Source organism: Geotrypetes seraphini, chromosome 9 (assembly GCF_902459505.1).
Source record: "Geotrypetes seraphini chromosome 9, aGeoSer1.1, whole genome shotgun sequence".
NCBI lineage: Eukaryota > Metazoa > Chordata > Amphibia > Gymnophiona > Dermophiidae > Geotrypetes > Geotrypetes seraphini.
The window spans coordinates 58,024,814-58,046,974 of record NC_047092.1 but is presented as its reverse complement, the minus strand read 5'-3'; the positions used below and the strand labels follow the sequence as shown (position 1 = coordinate 58,046,974).

At 42.5% G+C, this 22,161-nt stretch overlaps 1 protein-coding gene across 2 annotated transcripts in view; it reads right to left on the bottom strand.

The window, feature by feature from the left end:
• IMMP2L (inner mitochondrial membrane peptidase subunit 2) overlaps positions 1-22,161 on the bottom strand; it is a 983,007-nt gene that overhangs the window by 140,219 nt on the left and 820,627 nt on the right. For both annotated transcript variants that reach the window (XM_033958069.1, XM_033958066.1), the window contains one exon: positions 2,055-2,157. In XM_033958069.1, coding sequence (XP_033813960.1) covers positions 2,055-2,157 — 103 coding nt within the window. The remainder of the gene's footprint in view (positions 1-2,054; positions 2,158-22,161) is intronic.

The window sequence follows — 22,161 nt, the reverse complement described above, 5'->3', positions numbered from 1 at the left end:
AGAAAATAACAGAGTATTTTTCTTTCTAGGACAGTACAACATAATGCTTTAGAACATCTTTTAGTATTCTGGTTTTGCAATCATTTCATGCCATACCAATGTTTTGCTGAGTTTTGTTATTGATGCTGCTGATAGGCTTGTGCAGTGACTGTTCATCGAGTGTACGTTGTTTCAAGTTGACCTAAATAAAGTTTTTTTAAAAATGCAACTCTAGATATAACGGACTGTTTTTCCAGTTATTAGAAGTCCGTTATTACGAGATTATACTGTATAAAGGGTCATTTCCTAACAGTAAATAGGCCTAGAGGGGGATATTCAATAAACAGCACTGAAACTGAGGCACCTACTGGCACCTAAGTTAATTGAGAAACACCATTTAAAACAGTGGAAAATGGTAAAATTAAAACGCCTGCCAGCGCCTAAATAAAAGACACCAGAATCGTGCCTACATAGGTGCTTTACAGTGCTTAATGCCACTATGGGCATTAGGCACTGTAAAGCGCCTACATAGGCGCGATTCACAACAGAACTAGGCACCAAAACTGTATGCCTGGAAAACCCTGGCCTACTTTCTGGCACCAATCTTTCGTGGAGGCACGATTTTCTATCGGGCGCCGTCACGTGATTGGCATGCGATTGGTGGCCACTTTTTAGGCGGCTGCTATCAGCCCCCTATAGAAAATCTGGGCCCAAGTGTATAATTTTAAGCTCATATACTGCAACATATTTGTGTACGTCCTATAAAAGGCTTCATAACCGACGTAGATTTTATTTTACACACAAAACACTAAGGCAGGCCTGCAGAATTCAAAAATGATCCGGGGCCGCAACAAAGTCGGAAAATGTAGCGATGGCCGCAGGTAGTGACCATGGCTCAAGGCACTTGGAGGTGCGTGGATGTTGCCATGACATCATCACGACATCCGCGCATGCGCAGAGGCCTTCCAGACAGGCCCTGAGACGCCAGTCGGGGATGCCAGCATGGAAGAGGGTGGGAGAGAAGGAGAGGCACTGGCGGTGGCTGATTGCCTACACCAATGTTTCTCAACTACTTCAAGCTAAGTACCCCCAACCACAGACCTCCCAAGCTCCGCCCAAAACCCACCCAAGCTCTGCCCCAGATCCTGCCCCCTTTATTAATTGTAATGCAATTTTTACCTTTCATTTTTCATATACACACACAATACACACAGCAGATATAAATTCTCAAAACTGACACAATCACTAAATTGGGAAAATAAAATCATTTTTTCCTACCTTTGTTGTCTGGTGATTTAAAATAGTTTCTGGTTGGACTTCCTTCTGACTGTGCATCCAACATTTCTTTCACAATCCAGCCCCATCTCCTTTGGGTCCAGGTCTCTATCTCTTTTCCCTCTGCTTACACCCTCCCCAGATTCAGTGTCAATTCCCCTTTGTACCTACCACCACCTTTGTTCCAGGTCTTCCTCTCTCTCCCTCCTCTGTTATGATCTTGAACCTCTCTGTTCTTCCTTAGGGTCTCTCACCCTCTGTCTGTTCCCCCCCCCCCCCCATAGTCCAGTATCTGCCTCCTGTATTGCCCCTTTGGTCCAGGCCTCTCTCTCTCTCTCTCTTTCTTCTGCTTACAAACTCCACCCCCCCTTCCCCCCCCCCATGTCAGGCATTTGCTCTCCTTTCTTCTAGCATTATTGGTGATTTTCTACAAAGCTGCTGACCTGGAATCTTTTTTCACTGATGTAAAAATTTTCTGTTTCTTTTCCTATATTGTAGCCAGAATAAAATATGGAACTGCCCACTTGCACCAACCCAACACCTCTTCTTTCAGAAAATTTCCACTAGCTTTCCTGTTTTCTAGTCCTGACCTCAGCATGCTACAGATTTTTTGAGATATCAGAAATGATTGTCTTCTTATTACTGTCTTCCTTATAAATGTATATTTAATTGATTATATATATATATCCCATCTGCAGTGATTCTTTATATTTCATCTAAGAAGATATTATTTGCAGTGATATATGATTGATGTGTTTTCATTTTCAAATTTTAGTTTCAAAATGATGCAGATGACTTACCGGTCCAAAAGAATTACTGTCAAAGCTATGCCCATGGTGATCACCTTCTACCCACACGTGGCCTCCTGGAATTCTCACATATTTGTTTCTGTATCCCATGGTTCTAAAGATAAAAGAAAACAAATATGATATAAAGTAGTTAGAACTTCATATCTTAGATTTAAATAAAAAGAAAGGCTTGCTGTGCTTATTGTTCAATGAAACCTTTATAAGAAGCAACCAGGAAATATTTACTGTGGAAAGTGAATGCTTGATCAAGGGTAGTTGAAATTCAGTTATTTTCAGCGTAAACCTCTAAAGCAATACTTAAGACAGCTTACTTGAAAAAGTAGGTTTGTTTTTTTTCTTTTTTTGCCAATGTGTGCAGGTGTTTCAGGACATGGTGCAAGCACCCAAATTATGCTGTAAAATGTTTCTTTATTTACACAAAAGATTGTTTTCCCTTGAAGCAACTTTCTTTTTGAAATTTTCCTGTACATGTTTAGTTAAATATGGGAATGTTAATTATATTTTCCTTGGTCCTGCTCAGTCCTTGGAAAAAGGTTTTGGTTAATAGACAGGCTCAATTTAATTTTAGGTTAATTTGGTGTGGGGGAGGTGGTTTACTAAAGTAATAGCTGACATTGTAAAAACCCTTCAGTTTATTACAGAAGTCACTAATCTATAACCTATAATAGAAACTAGGTGCCAGGATTGGTACCTACTGCGCCCCCTTCAGGCACCTAATTGGAACACCCAGTTACAGTATTGCAACCATTGTCCCTCCCTCCCCCAGTTTAAGCATATCCTGGAAATAATTCTACAAAAATTCAGGAGGAGAGTTTCAAACTGCAGATTTAACAGGATTATTGGCTTTTGAATCTAATCTAATCTAATCTAATCTAATCCTTAGGTAGAGCTCGACGCGGTTTACAGTAGGAGTGGGCAGACTTGATGGGCTGTAGCCCTTTTCTGCCGTCATCTTTCTATGTTTCTATGTTTCTAAATAGGAAGGAACTACAACAGAGGGTTAGAGGTAGAAGAGTGAAGAAAATTTAGAGGACTTGGGATGCCAAGATATAAGAATTTCCTTGATTCCAAAGTTGGAGGGAGACTTACATTTTTTGAGAAAAGCCAGGTTTTCAGATGTTTGCAGAAAACTTGGAGAGAGCTCAAGTTCCGAAGAGGGGAGGTAAGGTCAGTGGCGTACCTAGGGTATGTGGCACCCAGGGCCCATCATTTTTTGACACCACCCCACCCACCCTCCATGTAAAAAATATTTTTTGTAATAACCATGAAACGGTATAAATGATCAGAATAGAAACAGGGAGTGAAAATATTCTTTTATTTAACCTCATATATGTAACCATTATTCCAAACATAATATAACATAAATTATGTCTGAATTGTCATGACATCAGAAGTACGTATGGAGTAGTTGCAGGTGATGCTTGGGACAGTTCTGATTGTGTTAGTTCGGTTTTATGTGTTTTTTGAATAGAAGGGTTTTTATTTCTTTTTTGAAGGTTTTGTAGTCTGTGGTCGAGGTCAATAGGTTGTAGAGTCGGGGGTCGAGTGTTAGGAGGTTGTCGAACAGTTTTTTTCTTTTGACGTTTTTGGATGGAGGGTGTGTGAATGGTGTGCGAGTTCTCCTATGTCTGGTTGAGGTGGATTTAATTATTTAGCTGAAGAAATCAGTTACCCCCCCCCCCCCCATTCCACACACATTAATTCTCTTGCATTTATGTTCCCATTATAAAAAACACTGATAAGTTCCCAGAAAAAAAATACATTAAAATAAGAAGTGAAACCAAAGGCCCCTACAGATGAGAACATAACATAAGAATAGCCTAACTGGGTCAGACCCAGTAGCCCATTCTCATGGTAGCCAATCCAGGTCACTAGTACCTGGTCAAAACCCAAAGAGTAGCAACATTCCATGCTACCGATCCAGGGCAAGCAGACACTTCCCCATGTCTTAATAACAGACTATGGACTTTTCCTCCAGGAATTTGTCCAAATCTTTCTTAAAACCATCTAAGCTATCTGCTTTTACCATAACTTCTGGTCACTTCATTTTTAAGCTTAGATCTTTCCTTCCAAACAGAGACCTTGCTAGATGTCAAATACAACACAAGGGAACTTCACACAGACTTAGCTGTGCAGGAAATGTGAATCTCATCATACACCCACCTATAGTGCAAAAATGTGCAAAGGTCTGTTTTTTTTCTTTCGATCACTAGATAGCCTAATGCCACACAAGCAGCACTGTTACAAAAGGTCAATGCTAAGGTTAACAAAGTTTCCTTCCTTGGACCACAAGGAGATACTGACAAACCACTGGAAGAGAACCCAAAACAACTACCTAGGCACAATACCCAAAGACCCACTCAGTGTGTGAACCAGTTGAGTGGAGTGGACTAACTGGGGGGTGGAAATGGGCCCGGAGTTTGCTCAGGAGAATTTCCCAGACCACCTCTTCCTCTCAACACATTGACACACTGCCGCCACCACCACCACCACCACTAGGAACACCTCACTGGGTAGGCCAGCAATGCTTATAAACTTTATAAAACACATTATTATATTTTTTTTTATAAAGCACATATTTTAAATGAACTCTATGACATCCTCAGCCTTTCCATTCACAAAAATAGAAGGAAGAAAAGTTCCCATTTCCTGCTGTCTCATGTCCCCGGCCTATACAATATTTTTCTTCTGCAGACCCTTCAAAAGTCTGACCAAATCCTCATTTCACTTGCATTATAAAGTACTGAGGATGCCATCTCTCCCCAATCCCAGGTCCTAAAGTCTGAGACAGTAGCGCAAACGGCCCGATTCAGGAAGAAAAATTTTGATTCAGCCTATTTAATTGGTTTTTCGATTCGATTTTTCTGCCCAGTTGGGTGATTTTTTTCAAAAATCCTGGTGGGTTTTATAGCTTTTTCACCCCCTTTGGCTTCTCCTAACCACACTGGCGCTGTGATGTAAATAAAATAAAGAAACAAAAAGGACTTTTCCTCTCTCTGTTAAATCCTAGCTCACGTTTGCGGTCTAACACCAGCTCTGGCAGGATACACATTTCAAATCTGACATATTGTAATCACAAAACAGAAAATAAAATTAATATTTCTACCTTTTGTTGTCTGGTTATTTTTCAAATCTTGTTGGTCCCAGGCTCTGGTTGTCTTCTGATAACTTGCTTGCCAGGGTCTCCTTCTTTCTTCATGCTAACCATCCATCTGCCATCTCTGTCCTCCCTTTCCATTTCCCTTCCCTCCCCAGGAAGTCTGGTATCTTTCCTTTTTTTCATCTCCCTCCACAGATCCACCTTTTCTTAACTACCCTTTCATCCGGCATCTCTCCCTCCTTCCCCAACAACCCAGGGCCCACCATCTCTCCCTTTCTTTTCCCAATTACCCTCCTATCCAGTATCTCTATCCCTCCTCCAAACCATCCCTTCTGTCCAATTTCTCTCCCTTTCTGTTCCTTCCCTCCCTAAATCCCATGGTCCATCATCTCTCTCCCTCTCCTCTATTTTCAGACCCATTATTTCTTCCCCCCCAAAGTCTGGCATATGCACATCTCTTTGAACACCCCCTTCCCTCTGTGTACTTCTACACCAGGGTCCCCCCAAAGGCCTGTCCCCCCCTTGAAGGCCTGCACCCCCCCCCGAAGGCCTGCACCCCCCCCCGAAGGCCTGCACCCCCCCGAAGGCCTGCACCCCCCGAAGGCCTGCACGCCCCCGAAGGCCTGCACCCCCTTGAAGGCCTGTCTCCCCCCTTGAAGGCCTGTCCCACCCCTTTGTAGGCCTGTCCCCCTCTTGAAGGCCTGCCTGCCTGTCTCCCCGAAAGCCTGTCTCCCCCCATGAAGGCATGTCCCCCCCTTGAAGGCCTGCACCCCCCCCGAAGGCTGCACCCCGCAGAAGGCCTGCACCCCCCCGAAGGCCTGTCCCCCCCTTGAAGGCCTGTCCCACCCCCTGCCCCCCCTTAAAGGCCTGCCTGTCTGTCCCCCCCTTGAAGGCCTGCCTGCCTGCCCCCCCCCCGAAAGCCTGTCTCCCCCATGAAGGCTTGTCCCCCCCCTTTAAGGCCTGCATCTCCCCCTATAGGTCTGCCTGCCCACCCCACCCCGAAGGACCGCTCGCCCCCCCTCCCACTCCCCATCCAGACGTCCGGTTCTTCCCCTCTGGCCTCCCCGCACCATTTAGAGTAGAAGCAGCCTGCAGCAAGATCGCGATGTCAGCGATCTTGAGCTGCTTGTGCTGTCCTCCGCCGCGGACCCGCCCCCCTCCTCTGATGTCAGTGGAGGGGGCGGGACCGCGGCGGAGGACAGCATGAAGCAGCACAAGATCGCTGACATCGCAATCTTGCTGCAGGCTGCTTTGGTACTCTTAATGGTGCAGGGAGGCCAGAGAAGAAGAACCAGACATCGGGGGGGGGGGGAACGGATGCCGGAGCACCCCCTCAGGGCTCGCACCCGGGGCGGACCGCCCCTCCCGCCCCCCCTTGGTACGCCACTGGGTAAGGTTGTTCCAGAGCTCAGTGATTTTGAAGTGGAGGGAGGTCCCTAGCTTTCCTGTGTGGGAAATGCCTTTTAGCGAGGGGAAGGATAGTTTTAATTTGTGGGAGGATCTGGTGGTATTAGGGTTTGAGGAATTCCAAGAAAGAGGGATAAAGGGAGGGAGGATACCATATAGGATTTTGAAAGTTAAACAGGCGCATTTATAGTGGACCCTGGCGATTATCGGAAGCCAGTGGAGCTTGGCCAGGAGCGGGGAGACATGGTCAAATTTATTTTTAGCGAAGATGAGCTTGGCCGTGGCATTCTGAATCCTTTGGAGTCTGTGGAGGTTTTTCTTAGTTAGGCTTAAGTAGATAGAGTTGCAATAGTCCAATCTGGAGAGGATGATGGATTGGACAAGGAGGGTAAAATGTTTTTGATGGAAGCAGGATCTAACTTTCCTCAGCATGTGAAGGCTGAAAAAGCATTTTTTTACCAAGAATTGGAGGTGATCATTGAAGGACAATGTGGAATCAATGATGATGCCCAAGACCTTGCTCGAGAACTCAAGCTGCAGAGAGGAGCCAGAGGGTAGTGAGATGGAGGTGGGTAGGTGATCTAGTTTTGGACCGAGCCAAAGAAGTCTTGTTTTGGACTCATTCAATTTCATTTGCACAGTGTGGGCCCAGGATTGTAGGTTCATTATACAAGAGGATATGTCCTTAGACAAATAAGCACAGAAAATTTAGGCCAGGATTTTCAAGGCCTACATTTCTGGCACCTAAGTGTGATGAGAATTGCGACTATGTCCATTTTACCCTTAGGCACTGCTAGGCGCCTCCATAATCATAGTTCTGGTGCTATTTGTGGAGGCACCATCTTTTTTTTTAATGACATTTTAATTGCTTTTAAATAACACAATCAATTAAAGAGGCAATTAGACTGATTAAAATTGGCGCACTTTAAACATCTGCTTAATTGAAACATTACTTTTTGACTTTACATTTTTGTGCAAGATATACCATAAAACGTTTTGATGTTTTTATTCAGTTCACAATTCATTTTCACAAAGTAGTATTGTGATGCAGTGGGAAATATTTACATTTTACATCAACTTCATTCAGGACATGACACGACAATAACTTTCATAAGACTTGGCTGAGTTCTGTGGAAGACACACACACACACAGACACACACACAGACATAGACACACACCCCTTGGTTTGCGAGCATAATTCGTTCCAGAAGCATGTTCGTATATCAAAGCAAGTTCCACATCCCAAAAAGATCCCCCCCCCCCCCGAGGTCACTGGCACACATCCACCGCACCCCACCACATCCCCAAAAGACACCCCTCAAGGCCACTGGTGCGCTTCCATCCCACCTCACCTCACCCCCGGGAACCGGCTTCGCCCCCCACCTCATCCCCATGGCCCAAACCCTTACCTCAAGCGGACAAGACACCGGCACACAGCACCAATCCACAGGATGTGCCAGTACCGAAAGAGCCTGCCACTGATTTCTGCTGGGCTGCTGTGGGGCCTTGAGCATCTGCGCATGCTCAAGGTTTTCTGGCTCCCATTCTCTCTGAGATTCTCATGAGATTCTCGGTTTCTCCTATGGGCGGGGCCTTAGGCACATGGGCCAACCAAGATTTGGTTGGCCCATATGCCTAAGGCCCCTGCACATAGGATGGGCCTTAGGCAACTGGCCAAATTCTGGTTGGCCCAGGTGCCTAAGGTCCCTCCTATGGGCAGGCCTTAGGCACCTGGGCCAATCAGGCCCTAGGCCCGCCATTCTGAGGATGGAAGGCCTGCCAGACGGCCAGGCTGGGAACCCATTTGTCTGGCCAACGTTAAGATAAGCTGGGGGGTCCGAGGTTAGGGGGGCCATTTGGGGGTATTCAGGGGTTCACTAGGGTGCACCTTTTTTGGGAGGAGCGGTTCGGGGGCGCCGTCGGCAGGAGGGCTTTGGATCCCTCCTGCTGGTATTGTCGGGGGGTGGGCGATTTGGAGGTGCATCTTCGTCAGGAGGGCTTGGGATCCCTCCTGCTGGTATTTGGGGGGGGGGTTGCAGGTGGATGGGGTGCCGGCAGGAGAGATTGGGCATCTCTCCTGCCAGTTCTCAGCAGTTCAGGGGGATCACAATCACGGCAGGATAGATTAGGCATCTCTCCTGCTGTGATCGCTGTGGTGGAGGGTGGGCCAGTTACAGGATTCTGTAACTAGCGTTGTTTTTTGACAGACATAGGTTGCAGAATCCTGCTTTTAGGCAAAGGACTGGCTCCTCCTTCGCCTAAAAGGTTAGAGTTTGGGCATTTGGGACTTGGGTGATTTTTTTGTTCAGGAATGTGTTGTAGGGATAGATGTAGTGGCAGTCTGAGTGAGTACATTGTTGAACGTGGAGGTAGAGGAAACCAAAAAAACACTGTGAAGTGACGATGTTCCTTAGATAGACTTTATTAAGAATGTCAAAGTTCCAAAGATACAATGCAATCATCCACATAAAAAAAGATAATCCACATAAAAACCTGATGGACCTAATTTGCTAAGAGCGCAGGACCCAACACGGTCCATGTTTTGACAAAAAGTCTTCTTCAGGGGTCCTATAAATAATGGAAGGTACATTAACATGATGTATAAGCTATAAAAGATAATGATTATAATGTTGAATCTAAAACTGTGAGTGACATCATGCGCAAATAAGATGTGGGATGAAAGATACAGTGATGTGGAGATGAGACTAATAATGATGAGACCTTGACATTCTCAATAAAGCCCACTGTGTTTTTTGGGTTTTGTCTGGATTTTCTTCTCTGTGGATACTTTGGGGTCAATTTTCTTTGGTTTTGGAATGTGGAGGTAGACCATTCTCAAAAAAAACCCCTCATTTTGGACGTTTCTTTTGAGAATGGACACTTCCCTGCTGCCAACTTCAGCGTCTAGGGACTTAGACAAAAGAGGACTTAGACTTTTTTTTATTATGCCCCTCATAGTGATTTGCCTTTTGAGAATGGACATTTTCCCAGAGCCAACTTTAGGGGCTTAGTGCCATATGTTCAAATCAAACTTAGACGTATGTTTTAATTATGTCTCTCCATCTGTGCAAAATTGACAAACAGTGGATAAAAATGATACATAAATGTTTTGGTTGCCTGAAAGGCATAGAGAAGGTAGACAGGGACAGATTCTTCAAACTGAAGAGAGCCACAAATACAAGGGGGCACTCGGAGAAATTGAAAGGGGACAGGTTTAGAACAAATGCTTGGAAGTTCTTCTTTACTCAGAGGGTGGTGGACACATGGAACGCGCTCCCGGAGGATGTGGTAGGGCAGGTCACGCTACAGGGGTTCAAAGAAGGTTTGGATAAATACCTACAGGATAAGGGGATTGAGGGATACAGATAGACATAGAGACAGGTATAGGAAAGGCAGGGACAGATAGACATAGAGATAGGTACAGGAAAGGCAGGGACACTTAGCAGGTCATGGACCTGATGGGCCGCCGCGGGTGCGGGCTGCTGGGCGCGATGGACCTCTGGTCTGACCCGGTGGAGGCAACTCTTATGTTCTTAAAGATTTAGGGGGGGTCTTGTACTAAAGATTAGCGCATGTTATTTGCTAAAGGACTCATTTTATTCCTAAGTGCTCTGATACAGATTACATGCGCTAATCTTTATCAGAAGACCCCATTAGTGTGTTTGGAAGGGGGGGGGAGAGTATGCTTTCCATTAGAAACAAACTGAAGGAAAAACAACTTAATTTGATTTTTTTTTCTTTCATTTCATTTCAAATTTCTACTCTGATCTTATAAAAATTATATAGAAATAAATAGAAATAGAACAAAACAAAAGGAATAAAGGTAATACCTTTTAATCGGACTATAAAAAGGTATCACCTATATTCCTTTTGCTTTATTTCTATATATTTTCTCTAATTGTAGGCTAACATACAAATTTACTCTGATCTTACAAGAAACCTGTAACAGAAAGACATTTCCATATCATTTCTATAAACTACAAGTATATAATCCTTATAAAACTGAAAAAAATAATACATATCAAATTAAAATATCCCTACAAAACAGTAGCAGCTAGTGAATATTTAGACTGAAAGCCATATCACAGTTATGCAAATCATCATGTCTGGCTGCATGGCTTTGACAGGCCCTTCTAAGGACAGACTTGACAGTGCATAACAATGGAAAATGCAATCTACTACCAAATTAATGACAGTAAGTTTCTCATTTCAAGACCTAGTCTGTTAGAGTTTAGAGAACATCTTAGTAGACTTTTTAAAAAGCTTTAGTACACTCCAGTTAGAAAGTAATAGCTCTTTTGCAATCCAGTGTATAAAGTTTAGCTTCTCAGACTTCTATGGTCTATGTCCCCAAAGTGCCAAAAAAAGGCAATGATCAAGTATTTTATATTACAGTCATTGTTGATTGAATCATGAATTGATTATAAGTGTGAGTGGACCGTTTGGGTCTTCATCTGCCGTTATGTACTATGTTACTATGTTTTATGTGTCTAAAGGGGAAAAATTGGAAGAGTGATTGCTCCAATTGGAAATTCAACAAAACTTTGGGTAGAAAGTTGAGATGGGTACACAGCACCACAACCTTGTTCATTGGAACCCTGTGTAAATAGGTAAGTCCTTAAGATGTGGCATGCTGAAATGAAACTAAACTAAACTAAATCTTAGGTTTGTATACCGCATCATCTCCACATTCGTAGAGCTCGGCACGGTTTACAGGAGATGGGATAGAAAGGAACTACAATGAAAGGTAGAGGTTTACAGGAGATGGGATAGAAAGGAACTACAATGAAGGGTTAGAGGTCCAAGTATGAAGAGTTTTTAGGGGCTTAGAATGCCAGAGATGGAATAAGTATCAGATTTTTGAGAAATAACTTTCATCAAAACTGTAGCCTCCTAGGTCAGTTACTTGAGCTCACAAAAGTCTAGAGCAGGGGTGTCAAAGTCCCTCCTCGAGGGCTGCAATTCAGTCAGGTTTTCAGGATTTCCCCAATGAATATGCATAAGATCTATTAGCATACAATGAAAACAATGTATGCAAATAGATCTCATGCATATTCATTGGGGAAATCCAGAAAACCCGACTGAATTGCGGCCCACGAGGAGGGACTTTGACACCCCTGGTCTAGAGCATGAAAAAGTCTTTCACCAGCTGTGTTGCAGCTATGTTAATATCCCTTTCCAAAGTAGGAGGCTTTAGAAGAAGTATCAGTTGAAGCAAGTTCCACATAAATCTGATAACTAAAGTCTGCACAGAAACAAGATGTCCTTCCACAAGGTGGGGATGTGCCAATTGCACTGGAATAAACCCCAAGTTGGTTTTGAGATCAAAGTCTGAAAGATGTAGGAGGTATTCAATTTGGTTTTGTATCCCAACAGTCAATATTCAGCAAGGGTTAACCAGGCAGGAGCATCTCCAACATAGTTAACTAGTTCAATGGGGAGATATTCAGTGGCACTTAACAAATATTTGCACCGACTAGTGTAGCACTATCTGGTTAGTGCCAGGGCAGTGTGAAGCAGAGCAAAGCCAGGAGTTATTCAGGCACTGCTGCTGATATTCAATGCCAGTGCCTGGATGACTAGCTGGTCAGGCTGGACCTCAAGCAACAGTCCTAACTGGCTTAGAGAGCTATCCAGGTATTAGTACCGAATAACAGGGATGGGAACCCAAAAATTGTCATTTCATTTAGTTTCCCAAGATAAGTGCAACAGTATTCATTTTGTTTTCATTAAGACTTCATTTTTGTTTCATGAGCAATGTCATTAAGGGCTCCTTTTACAAAGGCGCGCTAGCGGGGTTAACACGCATGACTTTTTATCACACGCAAACCCCCGCGCTGGCCAAAAACTACAGCCTGCTCAAGAGAGGCGGTAGCGGCTAGCACGTCCGGCGGTTTAGTGCGCGTTCAACCGCTAGCGCGCCTTTGTAAAAGGAGCCCTAAGAGTATGTTTCAAGTTTTCAAGTTTATTAGGATTTTATATACCGCCTATCAAGGTTATCTAAGCAGTTTTACAATCGGGTACTCAAGCATTTTCCCTATCTGTCCCGGTTGGCTCACAATTTATCTAATGTACCTGGGGCTATGGAGGATTAAGTGACTTGCCCAAGGTCACAAGGAGCAGCATTTGATATATGCAAAGAGGGTGCACTTTTTCTGACATTGTGCCCCCTTTGCAAATAGTGCACAGTATTATTGGTGAACAGTAAAACGCAACATGTTATGTTTTTTCTGCTTGTCTTCATTTGTTAATGACATGCAACAATAAAGGATATGTTACTAATATTTCCTATGTCATTGTAAATGACAGAAAATAAGAGTAGCAAAAAGGATAAGGCTCAAAATGTTCTTTATTAATGTCCCAACAGAGTGATCCCAGGTATATCTGTATTCAGACGTTAGTCAGTTTTTACACTATGTTTCGAAGGCACAGCATATGCACCAGGGACTACAGTCAAACAATTAAATACGAGACCAGAAACATATATAGCCACCTTCCAAACTGTATCACTGCACATAGGATATAAACAGCTTTTCAAAGCACTGTAAAACAATTTGACGAATAAAGTTGAATGTCCTAGGGGGTTGGATGTTGTTATGGCCAAAATGTCTAAGTAGGTGATTTAAAAAAAAAAAAAAAAAAATGGACGCCTTGCAGTGGCCGGTTTCTAAAATGGCCATTTCTCTGCCATCTTGTGGGAAACATCCAAAGTCAGACTTACATGTCCTATTGAAAATGGACCTCCACATGTCTTTATATAATACACTTAAAATGAGTGCCTACTTAGCTTCCCAACCTATTGTAGGTAAACTGTTATAAAATTATCATCCATATGTCTGTCTTTGAGTTACACAAATATGCAAACATGGCTAAGTAGAATAACCAATCTGGAACCTGTGTTAAAGAAATGCAATAAAACATTAATTTATCCAACAAATGAGACCCCTGCACCAGGTAATGTCTAATTTTATTTGTTTTGCGGTTAAAAATACTGGATTCTGTCACATCAAACTGCACGCATTTCCTAAGTACTTTTCATTATTTCAGAATTTCTTGAGACCATCCTTTCAAATATTCATACATGATAATTGTTTCTAGGCTGATCAACCAAAAAGCAAAGATCCAAATTAAGAATCAAATTAATTTTCACAACACATTTGCATATTTTCAAATGTTACTCTAGAGCCCTCAAATCGGGTCAAATAATTGTTTCAAAGGGATAATAGATACTTCTTTTTAACCATAACATTATATGGTTTCATGAGCAAAACAAATCCAAATGATATCTCATTAGTGTTGCAATGAACGAGTTATTTAATCTTGTGTTCTGCTAAATCTAAAACCAATTAAAATAGGTTATGTTAGGTGTTGAATTTGTCATCCTGTGTTACTGGACCTATTGCAAAGTTAGAGACAGCTCTTCTATAAAACTCTAATGTTATTAGGCCTATATACTAAAACAGCTACTAAAAATTTTTAAGCATATGTGTCATTAAAAATGTAATGTGCTTATAGAAATACTACCTCACATCCATATGAATATAGTCTTCATAGCACATGAACACTGAACATGTATTCTAATCCCTAAAACTGTACCCGTTAATGCTCATCGTGTTCATCTAGTAGAGTGTTGTTATTTTTTCTTAACACTGACCTCCATTAGCTGAATTAGATCCCGATATTCAATGCCAGAACCTCTGAGGATACCAGCATTGATTATCTGGACAATGTCCATGCACAGAATGCAGATGGCCAGATGAGATATTCAACCCACTGCTCAGTTAGCTCAGTAGTGAGCAGAATATCTGGTTACCTCCTAGAACTCTTCACCCCCCATCGGAAGCATTGCCACTCTTTTGAACCTACTATCTCCAACATGATCCAACCCTCTCCCTACTATCACCAACATTATACAAACCTCCCCCTATTATCTCCAACATGATCCAACCATCCCCCCTCCCCCAATGAAAACTTGTCAGACATCCAGTAAGATCCCCCTCTCTCCTGACAAGTCCCTGGGTTGGCCCTACCTGCTTAGGTGAGAAGTGGCAGGGGAAGGGGTGTTTCAGCAGCTATCTTGAAAATCTTCAGAGCGGTAGCAACAGCTATATTAGCAGCAGGGACAGGAAATTGGGTTCTTTCCTGCTCTCGATGAGGCTACCAGACTACAAGGGGATGTTAAGGTAAGGGGTGTGGAGGGAGGGGACAGGTCAGCATTGTACTGTGGAGAGAGGGAGGGAGAACAGAGCACAGTGGAGTAAGAAACCAGTCAGATAGAGCATGGAGCGTGACAGGAGAGAGATGCCAGGGGGTGGGGGGAAGGGAAGGAGACAGAGCAGTGGGGAAGGAAGGATGCCAGCCCTCCTTTCCAGAGCATGGAGAGTGAGAGGAGAGAGATGCCAGTGGAAAGGGAAGGGAAGGAATACAGAGATGCCAGTTGAGAAGGAAGGAGACAGGGATGCTGGGAGGAAGGAAGGAAAGAAAGAAAAAAAGAAAAGAGATGCTGGTGCATGGGGGAGGGGTGGAAGAAAGAGAGAAGAGAGATAAATGGTGAGGGGTTGAAGCTGAAGTGAATTATGTATAAAGGAGAGAAGGGACAGAGGCTGGATGGAAAGGGAAGAGGGTAGACAATTGAATTATGTATAAAGGAGAGAAGGGACAGAGGCTGGATGGAAAGGGAAGGGGGTAGACAATTTATGAAAGGGGCATAAAAAGAGGGAAGTTGCCATATGGAAGGGAAAGAGAGGACAGATAGTGGATAGAAGGGAGAGAGAGGGAGGACAGACGCTGAATGGAAAGAAAAAAGATGAGGAAAGATGAAAGCAGAGATGACAAAACATAGAAAAAAGATTGTTTTTTGTTGCTTTAGAATAAAGTAGTATTGTTAGCTGTATTGATAAACGTTTATAAACAGGAAATTGAAATGAGGTAATCTTTTTATTGGACTAATTTTAATACATCTTTTATTAACTTTCAAAGACCAAAACCCCTTTTCACAGGTCAGGACATGATACCATAACAGCATTATATTGTACTCGCCTGAAGGAGGAGGTTTGGGCTTCTGAAAGTTTATAAAAAAATGTATTATCATATTTCCTGATATTTCAAAGTGGACTCAAGTGAGGAGCAAAAGATTCCTGTCACTAAAGCAGTATGAGGTCCTTTCCTAAGGCGCACTAGCCATTTTAGTGCGAGCTAAACGTTAACGTGTCCATTATATTCTATGGATGCGTTAGCATTTAGCGCGCACTAAAACACACCTTAGTAAAAGGACCCCTATGTTATTACCTTGGGGGGAAGATTTCAGTTACAAAATCCTTGTAAATGCGTGGAGGGGCATAATCAAAAGAAACGTCTAAGTCCGTTTTCACCCAAGTCGCAAGTCGTCCAAAGTCAGACACAGCTTAAGACACATTTTTTAAAAATACGCCCAAAATATATTTTTTTCAAAAATCGTCTAACTATACGTCCAACCGTCTGATTGTCCAAGCTGCTAAATCATCCATCTTTATATCACATTTTCGTCCAAATATTCATCCAAGTCAAAAACGCCTAGAATAAGCCCTGTTGGACGTGTGAGGGGTCAGCAAAGTGATGGACTGGACATCCAGACATGGCACCTGAATGGTTTATTACCTTACAGGGCACTGCTGTGAACTTCACAAAAAGGGTGCCCCATAAACATCTCACTACAGCTTCCTTATAGATCATGGTGAGCCCCCCAAACACCCCCAAAACATACTATACCCACCTATCTACAACCCCAAAAGCCCTTATGGCTGCAGGAGTCACTTATATGGCAGTACAAAAGGGTTTGGGGTTTTTGGGGGGAGTGCACATGTTTCACCATGAATGCAGTGATTAAAGTGGCTTGTGGGCCTGGGTCCTCCTCTCCATGGATCCCTAACCCACCCCCAATATGACTTAAGCCGCCTCTGTGCAGCTCTACTAGGTTTTCCTATGGCAGGCTATCAGATGCTGATGTTATGGAGGCAAATATTTAAAGTTGTGATTACGATTTTTATTGGGGGGGGCGGTGATCACTGGGGTAATGTGTGTGGGTCTGTACTATGTATTTGCAGTACTTATCTGGTCACTTTATATAGGTTTTTGTGACTTAGACCATGTTTTAAATAGCCTAAGTCACGACGTCCAAGTTCTGTCTAGGCTGTGTTATAAAACTTTGGGTAATACATTCAGTACGACTAAGTCTAGCACATCCCACATCCCGCCTAAATCCCGCCCTCGACACTCCTCCTGAAACTCCCCGTTTAGCTCTGGTCGTTCAGTGGCACTGGGAAGGCCTAGGTCATTTGTAAACATGTCCAAAACCCGTTTTGATTATCGGCACTTGGACATCTTTCATTTATGATCGTCCAAGTGCCGACTTAGGCCGGTTTTTGGACATTTTTCTCTTTTGATTATGAGCCCCTTGGTGTTTTTTGAGCAACATTCCTATGGTTTTTTTTTTAGCCTTCTGCGTTACAGTTTTTTCTTGAAGGGAAAGGTGTTATAATATCTGGTCCTAATTGATATATTTTAGGTCACTATAAGTAATGAAGACATACACTTTCCCCTCTGAATCCATGGTTTCAGCATCCACTAATTTGTTTATTCGCAATTTTTTAACAAAAAAAACATTTTAATTTTTTGGGCTATTTTAAACACTGTAAGCCCCCCCCCCCCCCTTAAGCCTTACCTGGTGGTCTAGTGGGTTTTTGAGGCAGGAGCAATCTTCCCACGCTCCTGCCGCATGCAGATCGCTCATAGGAAATGGCACCCTTGAGTTCCCGTAGTCTCTCGAGACTACGACGGGAGCTCAAGGCAGCCATTTCCTATGAGCGATCTGCATGGGGCAGGAACGTGGGAAGATCACTCCTTCCCAGAAAACCTGCTAGACCACCAGGTAAGGCTTAAGGAGGGGCTTACAGGGCTTAAAATAGCAGGGGGAAGCTGGGGTTAGGGGCAGAACCGGTCCAAATATTATTCGTGTTTTTTTAATATTCGCGGGCCGGCTCTGCCCTTAACCCTTGTGGATACAGAGGGAGAAGTGTACTGCTATTTCTATATTTTCATTCCTAGACTTTCCTCATGTAATTGGAATTGTCTCTCCTTTATGTGGACTATTCAGAGTTAATTGAATGGGTTTTTTCTTGGTTAATTTTTCTTGTTAATCTAATGGAATGATTGTGTTTTGGCTCTGTTTTTCCTTTTCATTGATTTTTCTTTGATATAAATAATAAAAGCTTAATAAAAAAAGAAAAGAAAAGAAAAATGTATTAGTATAATAAAATAGAATTTTATTTTATTTCTATTTGTTAATTTGTAAAATGATGACTGTTATTTGTCAGTTTTTTCAAATTTATATCTGCTATCTTTGTATTTTGCGTAGTAATTAGAGGATGTGTCATTGTTTCTGTGGTGTTACATTTTATGCAGTCTGGATTCTTGGCGGTTCAGTTTAACTTTTTGTCTACATATTTCTATTTTTAGTTTGTAGATACTTATTCCCTGCTTGGTGAGGATCCGTTTGTGTGAGAGACAGTTATTCTGATAGCATTGAATGTCTATGTACTGTAGAACCAATATGTACTAATCCAGTTTGCTTAGTGGCTTGGAAACTTGAACAATTATAGTGGACATTGATAGTCTTTTGCCTGTTTGGTTTCCCACTGAAAAGGCAATAAGCCATGTCCTATAGGTTAATGATAAGGATTGCATGCATAGGTTTCAAGGTTCCTGGAAATGACTGAGAAAAGCACTCTTTTACAAAGCTATGGTAGTGATGCTGTCGCTGTAAATATACTGAAGCCTTCACTTCCTATGAGCTCCTTAAGGGCTCCTTTTATTAAACCGCAATAGAGCTTTTTCTGTGGGCTGCCAAGGTAAACGCTCTAATGTTCATTCAATTCCTTTGGGTGGAGGAACATTTACCTCACCAGCAGGGCAGGATTAATGGGTAGGCCCAGTAGACATGTGCCTTGGGCTCGAAAACATGAGGGGGCCCTCCGGTGTATTGCTTTATGGCCGTTTTTAGGGGAGGGCAAACAGAGCAGCTGCCCTGGGCCCCGAGGCTTCAGGGGTCTGGGCATTTCTTCCCCTAGTTGGCCCATGTCCTTCCCTTCCCCTCACCTTCGCAGTCACCTTTCTGTTTCAAAATCAATGCTTTCTTTTTCAGACGTGCCCTGGCATCGATGGCAACTGTTCTCTTGCAAGCGGCTGCTTGGTCCAAAGCTTCCCCTCTGATGCAGCTTCCTGTTTCCGCCTGGGCAGTTCACGTCAAAGGGAAAGCTTTGGGCCGAGTAGCCGCTTGCAAGAGAATGGTTGCTGTCAATACCAGGGCCCTCACTTGCCTTTTGTCTTCTTCCTTTGATTTAGTGGGGCTGGAGCATGAAAGGGTTGTAAGTGGTAAGTGATACTGCTGGGAGCACTTGTACTATGACTCTATAGTGCTATCTATGTCTGGTAATGCTCTAGAAATAATTAATAATAGTAGTAGTAGCTAACAGTATCTGAGAGAAGTCTTTCTTTCAAGCCTGTTTTTCACCATACTGATGCAAGCACATCCTAACTTCGACTTTACAGCTGTTATTGGTAAGCAAGCAACCCGATATTTTATACTTTGCCTCTGAGAGTAATTCATAGATGCTATACTTGAAGTCAGATAAGCATTAGGATAACAAGATTTTCCAGTTCTCTCCAGAAAAAAAACTGTGAAACATTTTGCATGCTTTTCATCAGACTATCCTGGTAAAAGTACAAAATATCATGACACATTTTTGGCACTAGGAAACTAGCAAAACTAGATAACATTTAATTATGTTCTGGTGACAGTTTGAAAAGTTTAAAAAGAAGATATATCTGCAAGAATAATTTTAAAATACTTTTTAAACATTTATTTTTAATAGATTTTATTTTTTTATTTTTTTGCAGCCAGAACCGGCAAATGTGAAGTCTCTTTTATTCATCTTTCTTTAACATCGAAATTCCTGTTTTCTTGTGTCATTTATTACATGGATTTTTGCCCATTTCTAGTGCAACATGTAGAACAAAAAGTCTATTTGCTAGGCAGTGGGTTAGCTTTTTAATGCAGGAATTACCACACTCTAACATTAAAAGTGACACTTTAACTATTAACTCATGATAATTCCTACGTTTAAACAGCTAATGAAAAAGGAGACGTAGAATAAACTGTGATTGCATCTGAGCAGTAGATAAAATGGCAGATAACACAAAGGGCTCCTTTTACTAAGGTGGCCTAGCATTTTTAGCGCATGCAGGAAATTACAGCACGCTACGCTTCTAGAACGAATGCCAGCTCAATGCTGGCATTAAGGTCTAGTGTGCGCGGCAATGTAGCGCGTGCTATTCCACGCGTTAAAGCCCTAATGCGACTTAGTAAAAGGAGCCCAAAGCAGTTAATGTGACTTCATAACTAAACCTACCATCCACAAAATACCTCCACTACAGATGAATTTTCCAATCTATGCTAACCTATCTGGGTATAAAAATCTGGAATGACCTACCAGAAGCTATCATTCAGAAAAAACCTGAAGACTCACCTTTTTGACAACTAACTATCTCAGTTTCTGTATAGCATCCCTTACTTCTAAGTCCCCCCTCTTATCTCTCCACGTCCTCTTCGATCTGTCACCTTGAGCCTGTATAGGTATGTGACTCACATATGGAAGATTAGACTAGATAAATGTATCATGTTATTTGTCATGCAGTTAACCCCTAGGGCTAGATGCACTAAAGTCAGCGATCATCGCTAAACCTGTTTTCACAACTTTAGTGACGATCACTTTTATTGGCCTGATGCACAAAACGGCCCACTGTGTGTTTTTCCCTTTGATTGCCCATTTTACGATCCGGCCATGCAAATTAGCTAAAGCCCCATGTAAAATAGCCAAGCGATTGATGCACTAACATCACTTGGCTATTCCAAATGTGGTTTTAGCGATTATAAAAACCGATTTCTCTAGACCTGTCAGTAACTGTGTTACTGGCAAAACTGTGTTACTGACAGGTCTGTCTGGTTTTTTTTTAAAAAAATTTCAATGGCACAGATATTTTGCATGTGTTACAAATGCAAAATATCTGTCCTATAAAAAAATGAAAAAACGTCCCCACCGCCAATGACAACCCTCCCCAAAGACTCCTGACAAACGCAGCCTCCCCACCGAGCCAGGCACTCCCGAGCCACTGCCCCCCCCCCCTCCCGGAACCCAAAGCAAAAATAGCACCCCTGCGCCATGTCCCCCCAAGACATGCCCCCTGGAGTCACTGTACCCCTCCAAACCCCCAAGAGCAACGAAACCAATGACAACCACGTGGCTAAAGAATGTGGTGAAATTACTTAGCTTAGCTCGGTTTAAAAAAGGATTGGATAATTTCCTAAAAGAGAAGTCCATAGCCATTATTGAGATGGCTTGGGAAAATCCACTGCTTATTCCTAGATAAGCAGCATAAAATCTGTTTTACTATTTGTGACCTGGGTTTGTCACTATTGGAAACAAGATAATGGGCTTGATGAACCTTCAGTCTGTCCCAGTATAGCAATTCTGTTCTATTCCACACACTAGTTACTCCACGTATCTACAACTATAGGACTTTCAGGGACCCCTGAAGAAGACTATCTTGTTGGGTCCCACGCTTTCAGCGAACTAGGTCCTTTAGTTTTTTATGTGGATCACTTTATTTTTATGTGGATTGCTTAATTGTACTATTGGAACGTTGACATTTTCAATAAAGTCCATTTCAGGAACATCGTCACTCCACAGTGTTTTTTGGTTTCTCTTGGACTTTTGTCTCTGTGGATTTCCCAGGGTCAATTTTATTTTGTTTTTGTCTTGGGCACATGTCTTCTGCCAAAGAGAGCAGGGAGGCAGGTACAACATTTTCAGTTAATGAACTGAATCTAAGCTGTGGATTTCTGACATGGATTTGGATTTAGTTGGCCTCTTGTGGGCCATGCTCTGGGTGAAGGTTTGGTGGACTGTGGGAACCTGTATGAATATTTATTAAAACCTCTGCATCTTCAATCTAGGCATAATTTTCTACAAGATTTGTGCTAGTACTTTACAAGGACACATAGGTGTCCATGTGTCTTTATAAAATAAGCTACAAATATTCACCTTCCTGCTCTACCAATCTAGGTGCCCTGTTTTAAAAGTATCCACATAATGACTCAAGTATCTACATCTGCCCTGAGGACTGGAAATCTCTTTAAACCTGTGTTCAGCAATTCTCTTCCAACCAGCAGGAGATGCCACAAGTACACAGGTGTCTTTGTGCACTCAACTGGACTGAGTGCATACACAAATCACTTGACTCCACAAGATATTGCTTGTAATTTTTTTTTCCTGTGGAATTTTATCCTCTTTGAAGTTTAATTGCATTTTTAGCCAAAAGATACTGCATTTCAAAACTGTGTGAAAAAAAATGCCTTTCAGGTATCTGCACTTTATTGCCTATATTTTGGGCAACATCCTCTAATTATGACAGCTGCTCACATACCCACTCGAGTTGAAATAAGATTCTGACAGGAACATTTTAGATTATACAGAGATTTAAATTATACCACTACC